Source organism: Pholcus phalangioides, unplaced genomic scaffold (assembly GCF_987345545.1).
Source record: "Pholcus phalangioides strain wild (caught in Gottingen) unplaced genomic scaffold, Ppha-v1.0 ptg000008l_1, whole genome shotgun sequence".
NCBI lineage: Eukaryota > Metazoa > Arthropoda > Arachnida > Araneae > Pholcidae > Pholcus > Pholcus phalangioides.
The window spans coordinates 765942-785152 of NW_028301601.1; the positions used below are offsets into that span (position 1 = coordinate 765942).

Here is a 19211-nt window from a genome sequence, read left to right on the forward strand (position 1 = left end):
CCCAAGTGTCCAAGTCAGCCAATGTTCGGACACCCAGATGTTTTAGCTCATTCTAGGCAGACATTCCTGTTCCATAAGCATCCTACGTCTTAATTCTCCTGGGCAATTAGGAGATTTTCATCATTCCCGAAGCTACATCGGCTGGCTAGCTGGATTATGGGTGGCATTGATTCACCACGTCGACATGTTAAGTGTTTATAGTTTCTGCAATAAAGTTCGCCGTTCAACAAGGTATCAGTTTCGTGAATTTCGATTACCCCTACGTGGCCGCAAGTTGTAGACTCTCCCAGGTATCAGCTTTACTGGTCTGGAAGGCTGAAATTCATCCTGCTTCTTCTGTAGTCCACCCTTCTTGTCGTGCAGCAAATATGAGTTACGGTCTAAAAATTGAATCAAATTTTGAATGCGCGAGAAGTTCATCGGACTTTTTAGTATTCTTCTTTTGAATGCCGTCATCTGACTTTGTGACATCTGACCAAAATGAAACGCTGATGTGTGTGGACATTGGCAGATGTAATGCCATAGCGAGCCCGTAGCACCACACTTACAAGCATTGTGAGATGATCGTCCAAAGCGCTGCAAGTATGTCGGAAATGGACCATGCTCAGTTAAAAGAATTGTTTTTGTTCGCGGCCATACACACTTGCGCAAAGCCACTCGACGTTGTATCTTGTAGGCGTCTTTCGTTAAGTTCTTGTTCCATTCAACTTTCCAAAGATGAAGCATTCTGTTTTTCAACATATTGCGGGCATGACTCCTCGGCCAAGGTAGAACAACCAAGTCTTTCAATGTTGTCGCTTCCTTGGCAAGTTGATCCGCTTTTTCATTTCCAGCAATACCTACGTGCGCTTTGACCCAGACTGACCTTATGTTGTCGTGAGCGCGTAGGATAAGATGAATAGTTCGTACGTCAGGGTTAGGTGAACGAGGATCTGGTACGGCTAGAAGGCCAGATGCGCTATCTGTCAAGATTGTTACTGGACAAAGCATCTCTTCCGCACGTTTAACAGCATTGAGTATCGCAAAAATCTTGGCTTGGATCACCCAAGATGGTACACGTGTACGGCTGGCCTGATTTATGTACCCATTTCCAGGGCCAAACGTTTTTTCTAGGCCCTACCTGGAAAATTCTCGAAAATTTCAACCAGTTCTGATTTTTGTGAGGCCCTTCTTCGCTTGAGGTGCTCGGGTGATCCCATTTCCTCTATAAACATCAAGGAAGTTGCCATGTTGGTTGCCTTGAATACGCGCGCGCGCGGTCTGTATGTCCCTCAGAACCCCATTATCTTGGATTCATAAATCACTATGAATCGCTGTTTTTTTGTCATTTTTAACACTGCAAAGCTGGGGAAAACTTGAAAATCATAAGTTTCACATTGGTGAATATGCAGGGCCGTCTTACAAGAGCATCATAGGCCCCCAACCTGGCTTGCCTACGAATTAGCATGTTCATTATCAAAAATTTTAATTAGATCTTATTATCTACATGGGGCCGTTCAAGTATTAAGAAAATTTTTAGCTTTTAGCCATTTTTGACCCCCCCCCCCGTCAGCAAAAGTCAGCAAAACGCTTACCCCCCCCTCCTCCCCCCCTTGTCAGCAAAATTTCGTCATCAGCTCTGTCCCTCTGAATCCAACTCATATTTTGATTATGACGCCTTCATATACCGTGTATTAACTTCACTTCCGTGTATTAAGGAGTTCTAATTTCTAATTTTCATAAAGGTTGGTTGATAACGTAAGTATAATCCAACCCCCCCCCCCCCATCAAAAGTCAGCAAATCGGAAAGCCCCTCCATCGATGATGACGTAATACTTGAACGGCCCCTATATAGAACCCCCATCCCACCCCACCCGGGTGCACTCGCCCAAGGTTTCTAGAATAAAGACGGCACTGTAAACACATGGAGGGGCGGGGTTGAAAGGTTTCGTTGTTGACGAGGGCGTGACTGTGACGTCATCAGTTTTACACACAATGACAGCGGGAATGATTCACCAACGAGTCATCGCATTGTCCATCATTTTATACGATTTCCGCCACTCGGGTGGAATTTTAAATTGAGTGGAAAATGAGTGAAATGTCATTTGTTATTTGAGTTTGATCAAATGCTATTCTCCACAATCGTAAATTTTCGAATTAGCTTTTCCCCGTGACCCCACTTGATAAAAACTAGAGCCAAAGCCGTTCAAAGGTCGTTCTTCGTCCGATGTTTCACCATCGCATCACCACCATCCCTCGTCACTGAAAAGAGTATAATGTGAATTAAAATGTCGAGTTTAGCCGAATTCTTTGGGAAAACTAAGGTGAGTGGGGAATTGACGCATAATTAATTTTTATGACGTTTTATTTTATATAATTGCTTATTCATTTTCCATCTATTTCATAAAAACATTCTGAATCGTCCAGTGCCGTGAGATCAAGTTCTTGCGGGTTCATTTGTGGGCAGTGCCGTCTTAATGCAGCTTTGGGCCCACCCGGGCGTCCTCGTGAAATTGAGATCTGGTTCAAACTTTTGAAAGTGAATATGTCTCGCCATGTAGGAGGCCTCAGAAAAATCACTTTGCCCCGGGGCCCAGGATGTTCTTGAGACCGCTCTGTTTGTGGGGAGCGCCATCTTAATGCACTAGGGCACCCAGCCACTCCCCAGGGGCTTCAAGAGCATAGGGGACCTAAAAAAAAGATCTGGCTGAGGTTTTTGAAAGTAAGCATCTAAATTTGTAAGAGTATTTCTGGCCAGGTAAGAGCCCATGCTTTTCTTTTGAGCATGTGCATAGGCGGAGATTGACTTGGAAGTCTGGGGGGGGGGCAAGGTCATTTTTGCTGGGGGGCACGATGATGATGATGTCAGTTCATCTATACATATATATATTAGATCAGTCGACTCCACGTTTGACTCTGAGGGGGGCAATGCCCCCCCCCCCATATCTCCGTCCATGAGCATGTGTGTGTTTTCTCTATTAGTGTAGTCCCAGATGAGTTTAATTTCAAGGGATACCCACCCATTATTCAAACACAATTGAATGCTGGCTAGCAAAACATCCTGTTATAGCCATTCAAATTCCCAAATACTGGCTTTTCCTAAGACACTTCCCAGTGCTGTCTTAATGCATGGGCCCACCCAGCATGCCGCGGGGCCCTCAGGAGAAAAAAAGTTGTCACAAAAATTAAATCTGGTTGAAATTTTCGAGAGTGAGCTTGTTAATTTGCCTGGTAGGGCATCAGAAAAATCACTTGAACCGGGCCCCTCCCCCATAATGTTCTTAAGATGGCCCTCCCTTAAGTCAAAGTATGACTGTAGGCCAGTATTTTAAGCATTTTCATTGGACACCTTGGAATGAGTGGGATGGAAGCAGAATCTATATCTGATTTCCGTACTGGCTGGTGGGAGGTCTTGCCCAGAGAGACCCATGATTTATGGGTCTCAAGAACGACATTTCTTCATCAGCTCACCAAACATTTTAATCTACAGTTTTTTCTTTTATCTGTACAACATTTTTTCTTTGGTGCGAAATATTTCATTAGTATTAAACAAATGTACCATGGCAAGTAAGAAAACCACGGATAGTGAAAGTTTGATATCCACTGCTGTAGAGTTTGAGTAATTACAAAGTTTTTGATGTAACTACAGTGGAATCTCGATTATCCGAACACATCGGGACCAAAGGGTGTTCAGAAAAGTGAAAAGTTTAGGAAATCTATTTCGAAACTAATTTGATGAAGCAAAGGAATAAATTAATTTAAAAGATCAATTTGTCAGACGAAAAAAAAAAAAAATTTGCTCCTATATGTTTGTTTGCTTGTCAATCGTTTATAATTATATACACTGTACCCAGATCTGCTCCCTACTTACATATCTATAGCTCACAGATACGGTGTGTACAATTGTTGGAAGTGCATTAATGTACAATAGAGTGAAGCTATCGAGTTCGGAGGAAAGACAATTCAAGTTCCAAGAAAATACCAACTGTTGAGCATCATTGACTATAGAAAATTGAAAATGAGTTAGGTTGAAAAGGTGTTCGGTTGACTGAGTTTGGAAAACTGATGTTCTGATAAACAATGTTCCACTGTAATTGTGTAACATACATATAATCATTAAATCAGTTTATTTGTAGTATGTGTATTTGTGTTGCCAAATTATGTCGTAAAGAAACTTTTCAGATCACATTCTCTTTCAGACATTTCGACCAAAGAAGAAATTTAATCAGGGCACATTACGATATTCCCTCCATAAACAAGCTCAAGCATCTTTGATCTCTGGTGAAGATTTAAGAGTGGCAGTGAAACGTCCACACAATGAAACACTAGAAGACTGGATTGCAGTACATGGTGAGCATTAAATTTTTACTTTTCTAGTTTTTCTAATTTTACTTTTTTCTAGTTTTTTTATAATCAATGAAACAGAAAATTAGGGAAAGGACTATGCTGAAGGTAGGATTTGGGTATAGGCACGGGTCCTCTGAATTGAGCACTATACACTAAAGCTGGGTGCACACTGGTTATACAAGACAAGACAGCTTTATACAAGCTTAGTCATTGTTGTTCACATTTATTTGTATGATGCAATGCACACCAGTAGTCATACAAGTTGCTCTATAAAAATCAACGCGAACAACAATAACTAAGCTGTCTTGATTAATTGCTGTGTGCCCAGCATAAGTCTATTGAAGTATTGCACTAAAAATGAAACAAAAACACCGAAAATACTTACGAGCCTGTTTTAAAATGCACCAGATTATGAACGTGATTATTCCAAATCATAATCTTATCTGCTGATTACATGTTTCACTCAGTTAAAAGCGGGAGTTTCTAATTAAAGATGCACCTGATAATGCAATGCTAATACAGTAAAAAATTGATGTAACAATATTCTGTGAACCAAGAAAAAATTGTTGCTGAGGGATTATCATTTTATATCGAGAAGCAACATACATTATTCCTTGCCATCAAAATGATGTTGCTTTTGGCATCTTTTCTAAATCAGCATTGTTAGTTACTATAAAAAAATTCTCTCGTGAGTATTTATTCGACAAAAAATTTCAACTGATTAGAGAGAAAGAGAAAGACTGCTTTTTCTCAAAGGCAGGGCTGTCTCCAGTAGTGTAAATGGTAGTATGCTTGCCCAGGTGTGCAAAAAGGCCTGGGTTTGAGTCCCAGCAGTGACCGGATAACTTTTCTATCCAAGTTCACCTCAACATAATATATCCAGGAAACATGTTTCCTTTTAAATGATTAGTTTATGAACAAAATTCAGATTTATTGCCCCTGGAGAAAGTTGTGTCGCAATAAATTCTGTTATCACACAAAAAGTAGTAATGTCAAAAACTTCAATGCTTTCTGTGATCATGCGGTAGCAAATACCAATATTAAGCGTCCTCAGAAGAACTAAAATAAGTGGTAAGTTTAAAAATATATTGAAGGGTATTTTGAGCAGAATATAAAAAATATCATTTTCTAGCAGTTTCAAAATCTCAAGAATATTGTTATAGAGGGGTTAACTGTTGTAAAAGATGTCATTGTATTGAGAGGAGTTTAACATTGGACTATAGGCAATTCCCAGTATAGGGATATTTTTTTTGTAACAAGGTTTCTGTAGTTGAATCTTAACTATGTTTTTGTTTTTTGTTTCTTTACTTTATAGTTGCTTTTAACTTAATCTTTGTACTCTCCGAACTTCATTTACATTATCGAAATGCATCTCTGGCAAAATAACTTATCCTGAGGTACCTGTATAAATGACCGGACTCGTCATCCTCCATCTTAGAGCAGGAAAACCATTATTTTTTTAAAAGTGACATCTAACCATTAAAGGAAAAACAATAAGGAACATCAATTAGCTGTAGCAATAATACTGACCTCACAATTCATACATTTATAAACCAGCGTGGGTTTTCAAGGAGCCATAGCCTATCTGAGTGATTCCCTTCATTAAAAGTACCATGTGTATACCTTCTGATATAATTTCATTGTAAGTCTTTTTTTCCGCTGCATAAATTACTGGTGTGCTTCAAATTATTATTTTTTTCAAATTAAATCAATTTATTAATTAATATAAGGTTAATAAAAGTATTACATTTGATTAATGAAAACCACCAAGGAGACACCTAGGTCCCATACTGGCTGTTAATTATAAAACTGAAGTTAATTTATAAACATTAACAATTGACAATATAAAAAATAATAATTACAGTGTTTAGTAATTTTGGAGGAGAAAAAAAAGATAAAATGAAAAAAAAAAAAAAATCAAAATATACTCGCACACATATAATACATAAGTTACATATAAAATACAATATAATGATGCAATGGGCAGGGGGTGCATTATTACTTATATAAAAAAAATCGATAAATAAATCAACATGAGTTTATATAATATGATTTGAAATAGTACAGCAGAGCTGACAACAAAAAGGAATTTTAAATGAGAAATTAACCAGTTGGAGCGGGAAGTCAATCTGTAGCAAAAAAAGGAGTGCGAATTTGAGGACGAAATCAAAAGTAGTTTTCAATATTGACTATTTGAAATAAGTATTGTTTAAGAAGTTTTTTGAAAGAAGTAGCTTATTCTAGAAGTGTAAGAAACATTTTTTTTCCTTTGGATTTTTAATCGAATACAAATAATTTTGAACCTAGTTTTTAGGGAGAATTTTTTCCCTATGTTTTCATTTAAAGTGTTACTGTTTGACTTTTTTTTAAATTTTTCTTACATTGCAGTTGTAGACTTCTTCAATAGAATCAATTTGATATATGGAACAGTCACTGATTTTTGTACGAAAGAAAGCTGTCCCACAATGTCTGGAGGTTCAAAGTGAGTTTCAATTTGTTTTTCATTAGGAAAACTATTTCTGGGAGGGTAAATGTGTGTGTGTGTGTGTGTTTCTAGAATATTTGAATGATTGATAAATAATATGGAATTGAATTACAAATTAATAGGATATAGGCACAATTAACTACCATGCTTATCTGTGTATTGGACGAATTCATTTTTGTACACATTTTTTTTTATACTTCATCAAATATTAAAAAATCCTCTGTTACGTGTCAAAGGCAAATATGAAATGTCCAAATTTGTGTAAAAAAATAATAAAACCTTCAGTGTAGAGAGTTGATATAACTTTAATTGAAATTCCATTAACTAGTTTATTTCCATTTTTTTTTCTCACATGATCATGCTTGAATATACCCTTCTATGGCAGTTCAGCGAATTAAAGTTTGTCTTCAAGTCGGAATTTGATTTTCGATTTTGTACTCAGAATTCATCTTTTTTTTTCCTTTCAATTTTTACCACCAGAATACTATGTATTTTCTTATATTCTGTCTTCTACTTGTAGTATAATAATGTTCTTTTACTTCCTAACAGGTTTGAATATTTATGGGCTGATGGTGTAGAATATAAGAAGCCAACTCAGTTACCGGCACCAAAATATATTTCTTTGCTCATGGACTGGGTTGAATTACAGATAAACAACGAAGAAATATTTCCTAGCAGAGTTGGTAAGATGAAAACAGAATATTTGTTACTTTAAACCTTTGTTCTTATCTTTTTAAAACAGTCAAATGGCATCAACCCTTAACTGGCATGGTGGTAATTTTGACCCTGCACATTCTTCATCTTGAGAAAGAAATGCACCTGGACCATCTTGTTTTCCGTACCTTTCAAGCCAGTTGTTTACACGTGTTTGACAAATTCATGATATTCCATTTTTTCTTCTCTCTATAATATTGATCAAAGTTTCTGTGGGATCATTGACCCCACCACACATCTTGTGTAAGTTTTTTTTGTCTTACAGCCGGAGTGTTCAGATCGAAATAGCATATCGGAAGAGCACCAGAGTTTTCCTCAGTAATGGGTTAAAATTAATGGTGGAACATCGGATATCCGAGGTGGCATGAAGATAGTGTTGTTAGTGAATTGTATGTAAGATCTGTGTGATCAACATGTCGTGATGGTGTTTTCAAGTACTTTGTTTCCGACTTAGAATAAGACTAATTTTGGTGCTATTGAAAATGTAGTAAATATTATCTTAATTTGTAAATTGTATTTTCAGAGTATATTTTAATCATATCTGTTCATTTTTTATTCATGAAAATAATGTTCAAAAAATTTAATGTAATTTTAAAAAAATGTTAAAAGTCACGTATCCCTCCATTTCTTTTGAATGCATGTCTTAATAAAAGACCATTTTTGAGAAAATAATTAAAGAAATTTGAAAAATTATTTAGTGAATTAATTGATAGATGAATAAAGTCATGTAAAAAACCCATTGCTTTTATGAAGACTCTTTTTGTTGATTTTTAAAATGCATTAATACTTGCTGGGGTCAAAATGGCACCACGACGCCAGTTATGTCCAGAACTTTCACAACGCCAGTTAAGGGTTAAGATTAACTTGTTTAATACAAATTGGATAATTGTCATGTCTGATATAATTAAATTGCTGTTTTATCGTATAATACAAAATTCAGTGAATATGAAAGGTTTTAATTGGTTTTTTACTCATTTCATGAGGCTTCACTGTGTTGAAAGTTTTGCACATACATAAAATTTGAGATGTCTGCAGGTGGGTTGGACAGTAAAACATAAATTAAATTCTCTATTGAACACAACATTCATCAAGTAGTATTACCTGTTTATTTTGGTGCAACTTTCTGGTTTGTGAGCATTCCAAGGTTGAAGATAACAGTGAGATATAGTCGTCCAATTGTTCCAGACAGTTTTAATTCAATGTAATGATATTTGAAATGTTATGTGTTGGATTTGAATTAATCTTTGTAATATCTTCAATTTTATTTTTTGACAGATGTTCCTTTCCCAAAAAATTTTATACCAACTTGCAAGAAGATTTTAACGAGACTTTTTCGAGTGTTTGTTCATGTGTATATACATCATTTTGACCGTCTGCTTTCTATTGGAGCGGTGAGTAGTTTATTTTCTGTTGCAAAAAATTTAATCTCTTAAAGTTGCAGTTATACGAGTAATCATTAGGGATACATAATTTTTGTATTTACAAATAGATATGATCAATATGAAATTAGTTATTTTTGTTGAATAAATGTTAAAATTTGAGTTTTGCCTCTTTTCCATGAAATTTTTATAATTTATCCCTTTTAAACGGGAAATGTATGATTTCGCTGATCACTTGAATTATAGCTTGTGACATACTGTACGAGTTTAGTTGACTTTCCTTTCTGAGTTCTGTCACAAAATTATGAAACTTATTTAAAATTTACTCTTTTCAAATTATCCGCATATGTTTAGTGCTAGAAGGTAGTGGACTTCAAATCATGCCAAAGCTATTTTTGTAAAAATACTGAAACAAAATTGACAAATGGCAGTGGTGAAATTTATGAAGAAGACAGTATTATGCTGAAGACAAGAGTTTAACACCATATGAACAGCGGATGAGATGAGATTAAATATAGTAAAATTTTTCATGCTTAATTTTATAATACTTACGCGTTGTCTGTTTGTATTTGTACATGTTTGCATACTTCAGTGAATATATGTGTTCTAACATAACTTAAGATAGTTTTGATGTAACAAAATTAACATGTTCTGTTTGAAAAATTTTTGTTTTATCAAACATTCGTTATAGGGTTTTTGTTCAGGTATTTGTTATATCATTTCTAAAAATAATTGAGGTCTACATGTGTTAGAAAAGTTTTTTAGTTAAGTTATCCATCCATAAGTTGCCATAGTTATGCAGACAATTTCTACTTTTTGTTTGTTTATTATTCATCAGAGTTTAGTCAAGAAGTTTTTCTCTACATGTTTTTACCCATTGTGAATTTCTTCCTCTAATCCAGAAGATTCTTACCATGCTTTTTTATAGGACTCATTTTCAGCAATATGAAGCTAATAATGCATCTGTAACCAAATAGCCTAGTTTTTCGTGTTTTTTAACTGAGGGAGGAAATAAATGTATGATGGTATGACAGTGATCAAGATTAATTATTTTACAAATGCAGTGACTAATTAGATTTTGAGTGAGTTTGAATCTGCATGGTTTTTTTCCCCATGTGTCTCTCACCAAGAGGTGGTTGTGCTAAGTCCTCTGTGTTGGCTTATCCCATTTATATCTACATTTTCTCTTAATTTATCTTAAGTGTTGAGTATGAGGAGAGAGATATAGTTGTCCAATGAATAACACAAAGAAGATAAGAAAAGGTTTAAGTCAGTGAAATTAGTTTTTCTCTGTATGTCATGGCTAGCAAAAACCCAATCTATCTGGGTTTTTTTGAATATGCCATTTTGTAATGGTATGGGAACCAACTGATAATATATACCGTAAAATAGGATAATTTGCCACTTTTTGCTATAACCTCTTTAAAAACTAACGTATCAAGCTGAAGTTTTTAGGCAATGTTGCAACACACCTTACCTTTCAATTCATAATTAAAGAAAATTTTTATAACATAAGGGAGGGGGGAAATTTTTTTTGCAAATTTTTTCCACTAAGGTAGGGTAGCAATGTGCCATCTAGCTTTTATTATCCAATACACGCTCGGAGCGACCCCTGGTCAAATACAGCATGTTTTGCTTGCATGGAAAAAAATAAATTTTAGTCATTTAAAAGTTGCTGAAAATAAATGAAGAAAAAACAAGACATTTTATTTTAATATTTTATTATACCCTTTATACACTAAAAGGAACTTTAGTGGTTAACACAAAAAATATATAGAATGCAGTATTTGAAGAACAATAAAAAAACAAAAACAAAAAAACAATTACACTTTCAAAAATCTGTGATTAACATTAATCACATTAATTCCTTCCCTCCCAAAGCACTCTTTATTTGAATTACCAGGCATAGATTGTAAATACAACACCACAGAAATAATGCTCTTCGGCATTATTCATCCTGGAGAGTGTCAGACAGATAATATACAGTCAAACTTCTTTCTCGAAAACTATATCTTGAAAAATGAAAAAATCATTGCAATCTACTAAATCATTGAATTTTTACCTCTGTGTCTATCTGTCGAAGGTCAAGCCTAATGATAGTAAAACGAAAACACAAATTCTCCTTTTTCTTTCCTGTAAAAATTCCTTTTCTTGCTTTTCTCCAGAGATGAAAGAAACTGATAAAGGATTATTCGTATATTACAGCCCATTGTGTTGATCGATCTTGGTGATCATAGGTGTATGCTGTGATTGACAGAGAGGTGGATGGCTTATTCAACATGGCAAAAAGTCAGCCAACAGATAATTCAAACTTGCTTAAAGAAAACAACGGATTTCAAACCAATCATCTCGGTGATTAAGGAATCGCATCTAGCAAACCACTCGAATTTCAACGAATCTCAGAAGAATAATGAAAATGGAATTTTAGAATATTGGGGCATTATTAAAAAAACATGTGAAATTTTTTTTCACAATGTATTTTAGTGTATTTTCATATAGTGTGATTGGACATTGATTAACTTAACCAATACATTTCAGCAGTATGTTCTAAAATATAGTATGGTATTTTTAGTTTATAATCAATCAATTTTTTTGCCATTTTTGGCATGTTTTTCCTTTCTTGCAGAAAACTCTTTCTCAAACTTTGTCTCAAAATCTTTTTTTGTCCCATCAGTTTCAAGATAGAGAGGTTTGACTGCACTTGTCCTCCAATATTATATAGGTTTAGTCACAGAAGATTTGCCTGAGTTTTGCACACTTTTAACAATAGGTAGTTTAAATTAAAAAATTTGTATGTGAACACAAAACCTTTTTCAACTATAATCTCCCATTCTGGCATTCCTCAACATAAGCGCTACTTGGTGAGCACTCAATGGGGTTTCTAGTTTTACATCTTGGCCTACAGGATGTGAAGCTAGAAGCAGGATGGAAAGCTACAAAGTTGAAGTGGCTCATTAATATCCCATTTTACGGTATTTAAAAGAAAATGGATGTCTGTTTAGTTCATCAGTTTTAAGTTTTCATAAGATTATATGTTTTAATTTTGTGCTGTATTATTATTTTTTTTTCAGGAACCTCACGTCAACACGTGTTACAAGCAATTCTATTTTTTTGTAAAAGAGTTTGATCTGGTCAGCTCAAGAGAATTCGAGCCCCTTGTAAGTCACATTTCATCATTTACCTCTTGATGATACGAGTCCAGAATAGACGTACAAAATAAATTTTAGATTAGGAAAAAAATCCAAGCACGGAATTTTACCCACACAACATGGAAATTTGAATAAAGTAGTAAATAAAATAAGTTGAGAAAATTAACAATTCAATTCGCTGTAGACTTATTTCTCATCCTTTGAAATTCTGGCAGTTTAACCTGCTTTGTTATTTTCGTTTAATTAAAATTATTTTACAGTAACCCATCTTTATATTTGTGTCTGGTGACAAAGAAAAATAGTGTGGTCTGCAGAAACATCAATTTAATTAAAGACGTTGTCTCGATTTTAATATTAAATCCTAAGCTATCTTATGAAAAATTATGAAAGATGTGAAATATTTCAATTTGTCTGATAACAATACATGAAATGCTATTGTAATTCTATGTAGACCACATAACAGCCAAGCGGTTAGCTCATTAATCTCCGTTTGACAGGTGTTTTTTGAATTACAACAAGGGCATGAAAAGCATAAATATTCAGAATAAGCCTTACATCCTAAATCAAAGATCCAGAAACTGTTGATCTTTGCTGCACTCCTAGGATAAAGATAAGAATATGAAATATTTTGCAGGGGGCATGCCTGGTAAATCTCAACATGTTTAAGTGGTTTTTCGTGCTGCTCTCGGGCTTGATGAAAATTTTTTTTTGTTGATGAGATTTGACTTTAAGAGTAGTAATGACAGGTTACCAGCCTCCTACTGGTTGGTTCTCAACTTGAACCCACAAATGCAAGCCGATCTTCCCTTTAAAGAGTTTTGCCACAGAGTATCATTACACTTCACTCAAAGCTAGAGAAATTGATGGTAGCACACTACACATAACGAGCATTACATAGAACAGGGATGCAAGAGCTGTGCCAAACTGAGCCAAATCAGTTCTCTTGCTACCAAGGCGCAAAATCTTGCATACACGCATACACAGGGGTGCCGCTGACGCACTGTAGTGTGTCAAATACCTGGAATTTAGGAAAAAGGAAACATGAAAATATTTTTAACAGGACACATTCTTTCCGAGACAAAGAAAAAGGTACAGGGGTAACTTCCATACAATTTTTCTTTTTTTACTTTCCACCATATACCATAATTGTGCTATCTCATGACCTTGGAAAGTAGTTCTATACTACTTTGTAGTGCAAAGTCCTGTACTGTTATTGGTATAACCCGCAGACTATCAAAGTCTCTAAATGAAGGGCTGTATGTCAAATTTCCTGATTTGGAAGAGTTTTTTCCTCCTGCGGGTCATGTATATTATGTTACTGCCAAAGCCTGAAGTTGGCCACTTTGCGAATTGTGGCTAGCCCAGTTGACCCGGCCAATATCCAAAATTTGTTCTTTCGCCAGCCCCTGTATATCAATTCCTATGATTCGAGGTCACTGCCATATTTTTTGTGATAATTATAGCCATTTATAATTAGCCATAGTTAACCATAATTATTATGATTAATTATGGCAATCCTAACAATCAAAGGAATCTGAATATCAATATCTTAGTGATATATATATATATGGATTGACAAATAAGGACCAGCCAAAGCCGGGCAAAAGCTCAAATTTTGGACATTGGCCAGGTCAACTGGGCTGGTCACTTGCAAAGTGGCCAACTTCTCATTTAAAATATAAAACTTTTACAATATATATATATTGTAAATATACTGAAAATAATAATAAAAAATTTGCGGCTGTCTACCTGCTTTCAAAGACAGCATATCTATGGTGTAAATTCGCTTTATTTCCAACAAGATTGTGCATGTCTTTGCGAAGAATCAAAAAGGGGATTGTGTGGTTCACTCATTTAAATTATAACAAAAATTTCAGAGATCGTTGGGGAAAAACGGGTTCTTTTAACTAGCTTTAGCTAAAATATCCAGTGTTGACCCGGTTCCGTCGTGTGGTTAGGGTTGCCGATTGTGACAATTTCACAACACAAAAATTTGAATTTGGTGAACAGAGGCGGCTCGAGCAATGTTGATGGCCTTTTATTATTTGCTGAAAATGAATATTACTTGAATATAGTTAAAGGCAAGATCAAATTGTTTTTTGATGTGAAATTAACAAGATCAATTAGCAATCTAACAAGAAAAAAAATCTCTGCTCATGCGCAACCTGTTTTTGACACTTTCTTTCTCTTCTTTTTTTCAAATCGAGCACAACTCAGGTCTATCACCATTTATGGGTGATTTACTACCTAGCGAGTTGTGCCGGAGGTGTAACTGTGTGTGTACCTAACAGTCTGAATGCGCTTGTAGTGTTGTGTTTGATTTTTCAGTGCCGCCATCTACATTTCAGAAGTGAAGTGAGTGATGTGTTATGATTGAATTACATTTGTGCTGTTTGTAGGTCTGTGGCGAGACTTTTTTAACGGGGAGATTGGCTCGCATTCGCACCTTGAAATTGGAAACCACAGAAAACCAACTTCAGCCGACCACCACTGTGGTGACGGTGGGGCTCGGACCCGGGTCCCAGCAATGAGAGTCTGTCACTATGACTACTCGACCACCACAGCGGCTTTTTTTTTACACTACTGACCACGGTTTTTTTTGCCTTTTCAACTCTTTGTTGTCCCTCCTAGAGCGCCACCTCATATGGCCACATGGTCTGCAGGCCACCCTTGCATTGGTGGAGGGAGCATGTTACTATCTGTTTTTAACAATAGTCAAAGGAAGAAGTTTGCACTAGAAATGCTCATTTGCATTGTTTGCATGCTTATTTTACATAACTTCTGTGAGATATCTATATTGTGTATATGGATTGTATATAAATGTAGTACTTATCCAGAACGTGTTGGAGAGAAGGAAATGTTTGCACCCTTTCTTCTCGTCACTTGCACTCCCTCTCGTGCAGAGAATTGTTCTCTATCTGCAATTAAAATTATTGGTGAGATGTTGCTTAATATTGTATCCCCAAAGAAGTATCAACTCTAGGTGATGAATGGGTTGTACTACGATGAAAAAAATTGCAAGTAGTGACATCAGTTTAGAGAATAGATAGATATTGGGCAGACATATTTGAACTTTGTAACCTTGAAAGCAGCCCAAAGTTCAAAATTTTGCCAGTTTTGGTGAATGCTCTTTTATCTTTAACACGTAGTAACACAGACAGTGAAAGGGAATTCATTGTTAACGAAAGTCTGCAGAAAGTCTTGAACAGTGAAAAATCTGTCCATCCAATGCATTAATGGAATAAGACATGCAAAATCTTATGTTGAAAAGTATGAAAAATGTAAAAAAAGTTGTCATTGAGATGCTGAACTTCTGAAAGCTACTCGTGATTTGTATAGAAAATGTTGTAACAAGCTTCAGGCTGAGAAAACCCAGAGGAAAACAAACTCCTTCAATCTATTTTAACATGCTATTATGTTGAGAAAGTAAATAAGGTATTTATATTTTTCTCTTTTTTGCATTTTTGTTTTTAAATTTAATCATTTCTACAAATTCTGTGGGAAGCTAATTTTTTTTCACGGAAGCCCTTATTATATTCTGCACTTTTTTTTGGTATAACAGGATGAATAAGATTTTGGTGTTCAAGCAACAGAAATTCTTGCTTCCGAGGCTTTCAGTATGCATGGTGTATAATTTGAAAAAGTCTAATAATTTTTATTCGTCATTTCAGTGATGCTTGCTTTAGCAATGACAGAAGATACTTAAAAAAACTTTAAAAGGACTTCAATTTGTGAAGGAAATTTATTTAAAACTATCCGTTCCAACCGTTTTTAGCAAAACTTTTGGCATTTCGCAGAAAAATTACTGTTTATACTGCAGATATAGTTATTTTTATAAGTCCTGCTGCATTTTTAGAATATCTTTTCCAAAAATGAATGTTTGTTGCTCCAAAATGAATGAGAGGCGCTTGCATAGAAATGAATTTCATGTTAGATTCGCAATATATATACACACACATTCCAACATGTGCCAATTCGTTAGAAGTTTTGCAGAGGAATATGGATGCGGTATATGTATGGTTTAGGAGTTGCCTACTGGTTGGCGGTAGCTTGCACAATGTCACATTTTTGCAAAGGAGAAAAATCCCTATAATTTTACTTTCATAAATGAAAAATCCCAAAAAACTGTTTTTTAAAAAAAAAAAATCACTTTTATATATATTTTTATATAGAATTTAGATCTGCATGGAAAACACACAACAGTGATTCCTAAAAAACACAATTTTGAGAATCACTATCCCAGACCTTGGTCTTTTTATTTTAGCTTTCTGTGCATAAAATTAGTTTTTCTAGTAAAAATACACTGAAATTTTCCAGAGGATACCAATAGCTGGAAAAGATGCAACAGCATAAGTTTAGTGGTACTATTATTGTAATAATAACCATAGCTAAAAAATCAATGATTTTAACTTGTCTGTTTTTTCTCCCTTAGTATGACATGACGAAGAGGATATGTGATTTGGATGGTACCAGCCGATGAAAGCAGTCATCAATGGTTTATCTCATGTATATGAATTAGTTATATTTAAAAGCTCGACTGTGGTGATTTGATGAATTTCTTATTTATATAGAACGTCAATGAAATATGAAGTATATGAATGAATATGAAGAATGAGTATATGAGATACTGTTTCTGTGTCAAGTTTTTCTGCAGCCAAAATTGATTTTTTTTTAACGTACATTACACTTTTTATCGTTTTTTCATTTTTGGTTACGAATTTACAGCATCAGGAATTTTTAAACTTATTGACATGGTGAACAAGTTGCTTCACCTTAGAAAGTGTTTTTTTCCAAGTTCTCATTGTTGAAATTTGATAACTTATATCGGTCAAAGGACTACTGCTGTAAAACATGGTATTTGTAATGATGCATTTTATGTCAGTTGTTTGTTTCTTGTGCCATTAAAAAAAAATATGAGGGAATCTTCAAGTTTGTATTGACACATGTAATTAGAGGATAGAATGGCATCAGAAAAAATTAGTGTCTTGTACACTCTGATTAGCAAAAAAACTTGGTTAATGGAAATACTTGTTCTTGATGTGATTTTTTTTTTTCTATAAAAGTAATTTGTTGTCAAACTTTGTTGAATAATGCTCAAATATGGAGTCTGACAGTGAAAATTGCACAAATGCTATGTTTACATGTTTTAGTTTAGACACATGGATTCACCTGTTTTGAACTTTTGGGAAATACACGTCTCAGATATCATAAATACATTAAGGATGTGCATATACATAAAACTTTTTGCAAGCATCAATTTATTTGAAATTTCTTTTTGAAATGAGATATGTGTGCAGTAGCGTTGTAAAACCTGTCAACTTGGATGTCTCCATACATTGAATGGCTATAAATGAAACTGGCCATGATTTTGTAATACAGGATGTCCACAATACTGTATTGCTATAACTTGGACAGATTTTAATGGAACTGTATCAAACTTAGACAGGTTTTACTGTATTATGGTAGTCATATAGTCTTGTGTGGCCATCTTAATATAATCTTTTTTTCTCAAGTAGAAATTGTATCTGTGCTGCAAAAGACATTCAAGAACATACATGGCAATTTTCAAACATGTGAAACCATGTCCTTCAGTCTCTTAACCCCAAATCCATATTTATCCTTATGTTCCTGTGCAGCCAAATGTCCCCCCCCCCCCCCAATAGTGAGAGCAGAGTTATTCTCAGCCTAATACATGAAGGAAAGGGATTTTCTGGATATTATGCCAAAGTGAATATTTATTTATTTATTTTTTTTTTATTGAACTGAACACAACACATAAAATATACATTCAAAACAAATGAGAAAAACTGAAAATGACATACATGACAATAACATATAGACACTGTGACTGACCCAAGAGACAAAGTCCTTCCCGTGGGTCAATATGAAGTAATTAAAAAGTTAATTCGATCAAGCAACAGCCTTATTCATTTGAATTCTCTCAAAAATTTATTTCCCTAGGTAGCTGCACATGATGCATATGCCTAAATATGATCATGATCAGGCTGAGGTATCTGTCTAAGCTATTACACTTTCTGAAAATTTATTTTTCTATTAGAAATTTTTCTTTTTATGTGGTCTTGGAGATAATGCAGGGTATTTAAACGAAAGTAAACAATCTCAAAAATTTTGAAGTAATTCATCAAGCAGTTCCGAAATTGAAGCTCTTATCTTTCTTGTTGATTAGCTGCGTATTCGGTATAATATGTTGCACCTGAACCTTCATATTAGCTGGGGAAGCTGAAACTTTATCTGGGCTTATCTTGAGGAGATAGTGATTTTTGATATATGAATTATTTTAACTTATTCCCTTGTGCATCGAGTATTAGTTCTACCTCTTGAGATTTTCATAGACTAATTATTGTGATTTAGTGCATTATGTATTATAATTTTGTAAAATTTTTCTCATATATATATATAAAATGTGTGTAATATGTGAAACAATATCCCATGTAGATATATGTATGTTGTCTATCAATTTTTTTTTTCTCCGAAAAGACTTATTTAAAAAATACATATTTTGCTCTTAATGTGAATGGAAACTATGAAAATATATTTAAATTGTATCATTGTTCAGTTTCACATCACAATATGTATTATCACCAGTGTTTTCATGTGTAATTTCTCATGTTGAATATCACATTTTATGTGCAATAAGATTTCATGTTCATGCAGGATGATCCAAATTATAAAGGTGCTTTTTTTATGTTTCATAGAGGAAAAACTAATAAGTAAATCTCAATTAAATTTCTTACAAATATTTCCTTAAGCATGCAGTTTTGATTGGCAAAGAAGAAAATCATTCACGTTTTCACTGTTAGGATAGACTGTTGTTACAGTGTAGGTAGTTTGTGTTGTGCTGCTAAACTTATCTGGAAGCTAAGTCATGAATATCAAAGCAAAATGGTTTTTCTGCAGATCATATACCACCAGAATTTTATTTATAGGTGCAGCACATCTCGTTACATTATTCCCCCTTTACCGTATTCCCCAGACTTGAATATATTCAACAATTATTGCAGTTTTAACATTAAGGTTTTGCAGCTTCCTACCTTTTTAAAACACTACATTATTTTTCAAAGATTTGATCTGAAAGCTTTTCTTACACACCTTTTAAATTCACTTGCCAAAATCTTTTATTTATTTTTTATAACATAG

At 34.5% G+C, this 19211-nt stretch overlaps 1 protein-coding gene across 1 annotated transcript; it reads left to right on the forward strand.

The window, feature by feature from the left end:
* The first annotated feature begins 2154 nt into the window (after positions 1 to 2154).
* On the forward strand, positions 2155 to 17718 carry LOC149083471 (MOB kinase activator-like 3). Its single transcript, XM_089233986.1, has 7 exons — positions 2155 to 2303; positions 4179 to 4329; positions 6715 to 6808; positions 7361 to 7494; positions 8801 to 8916; positions 11976 to 12062; positions 16486 to 17718. The coding sequence occupies exons 1-7, from the start codon at positions 2268 to 2270 to the stop codon at positions 16531 to 16533; spliced, it is 666 nt and encodes a 221-aa protein (XP_089090112.1). The 5' UTR covers positions 2155 to 2267; the 3' UTR covers positions 16534 to 17718.
* The last annotated feature ends 1493 nt before the right edge of the window (positions 17719 to 19211 follow it).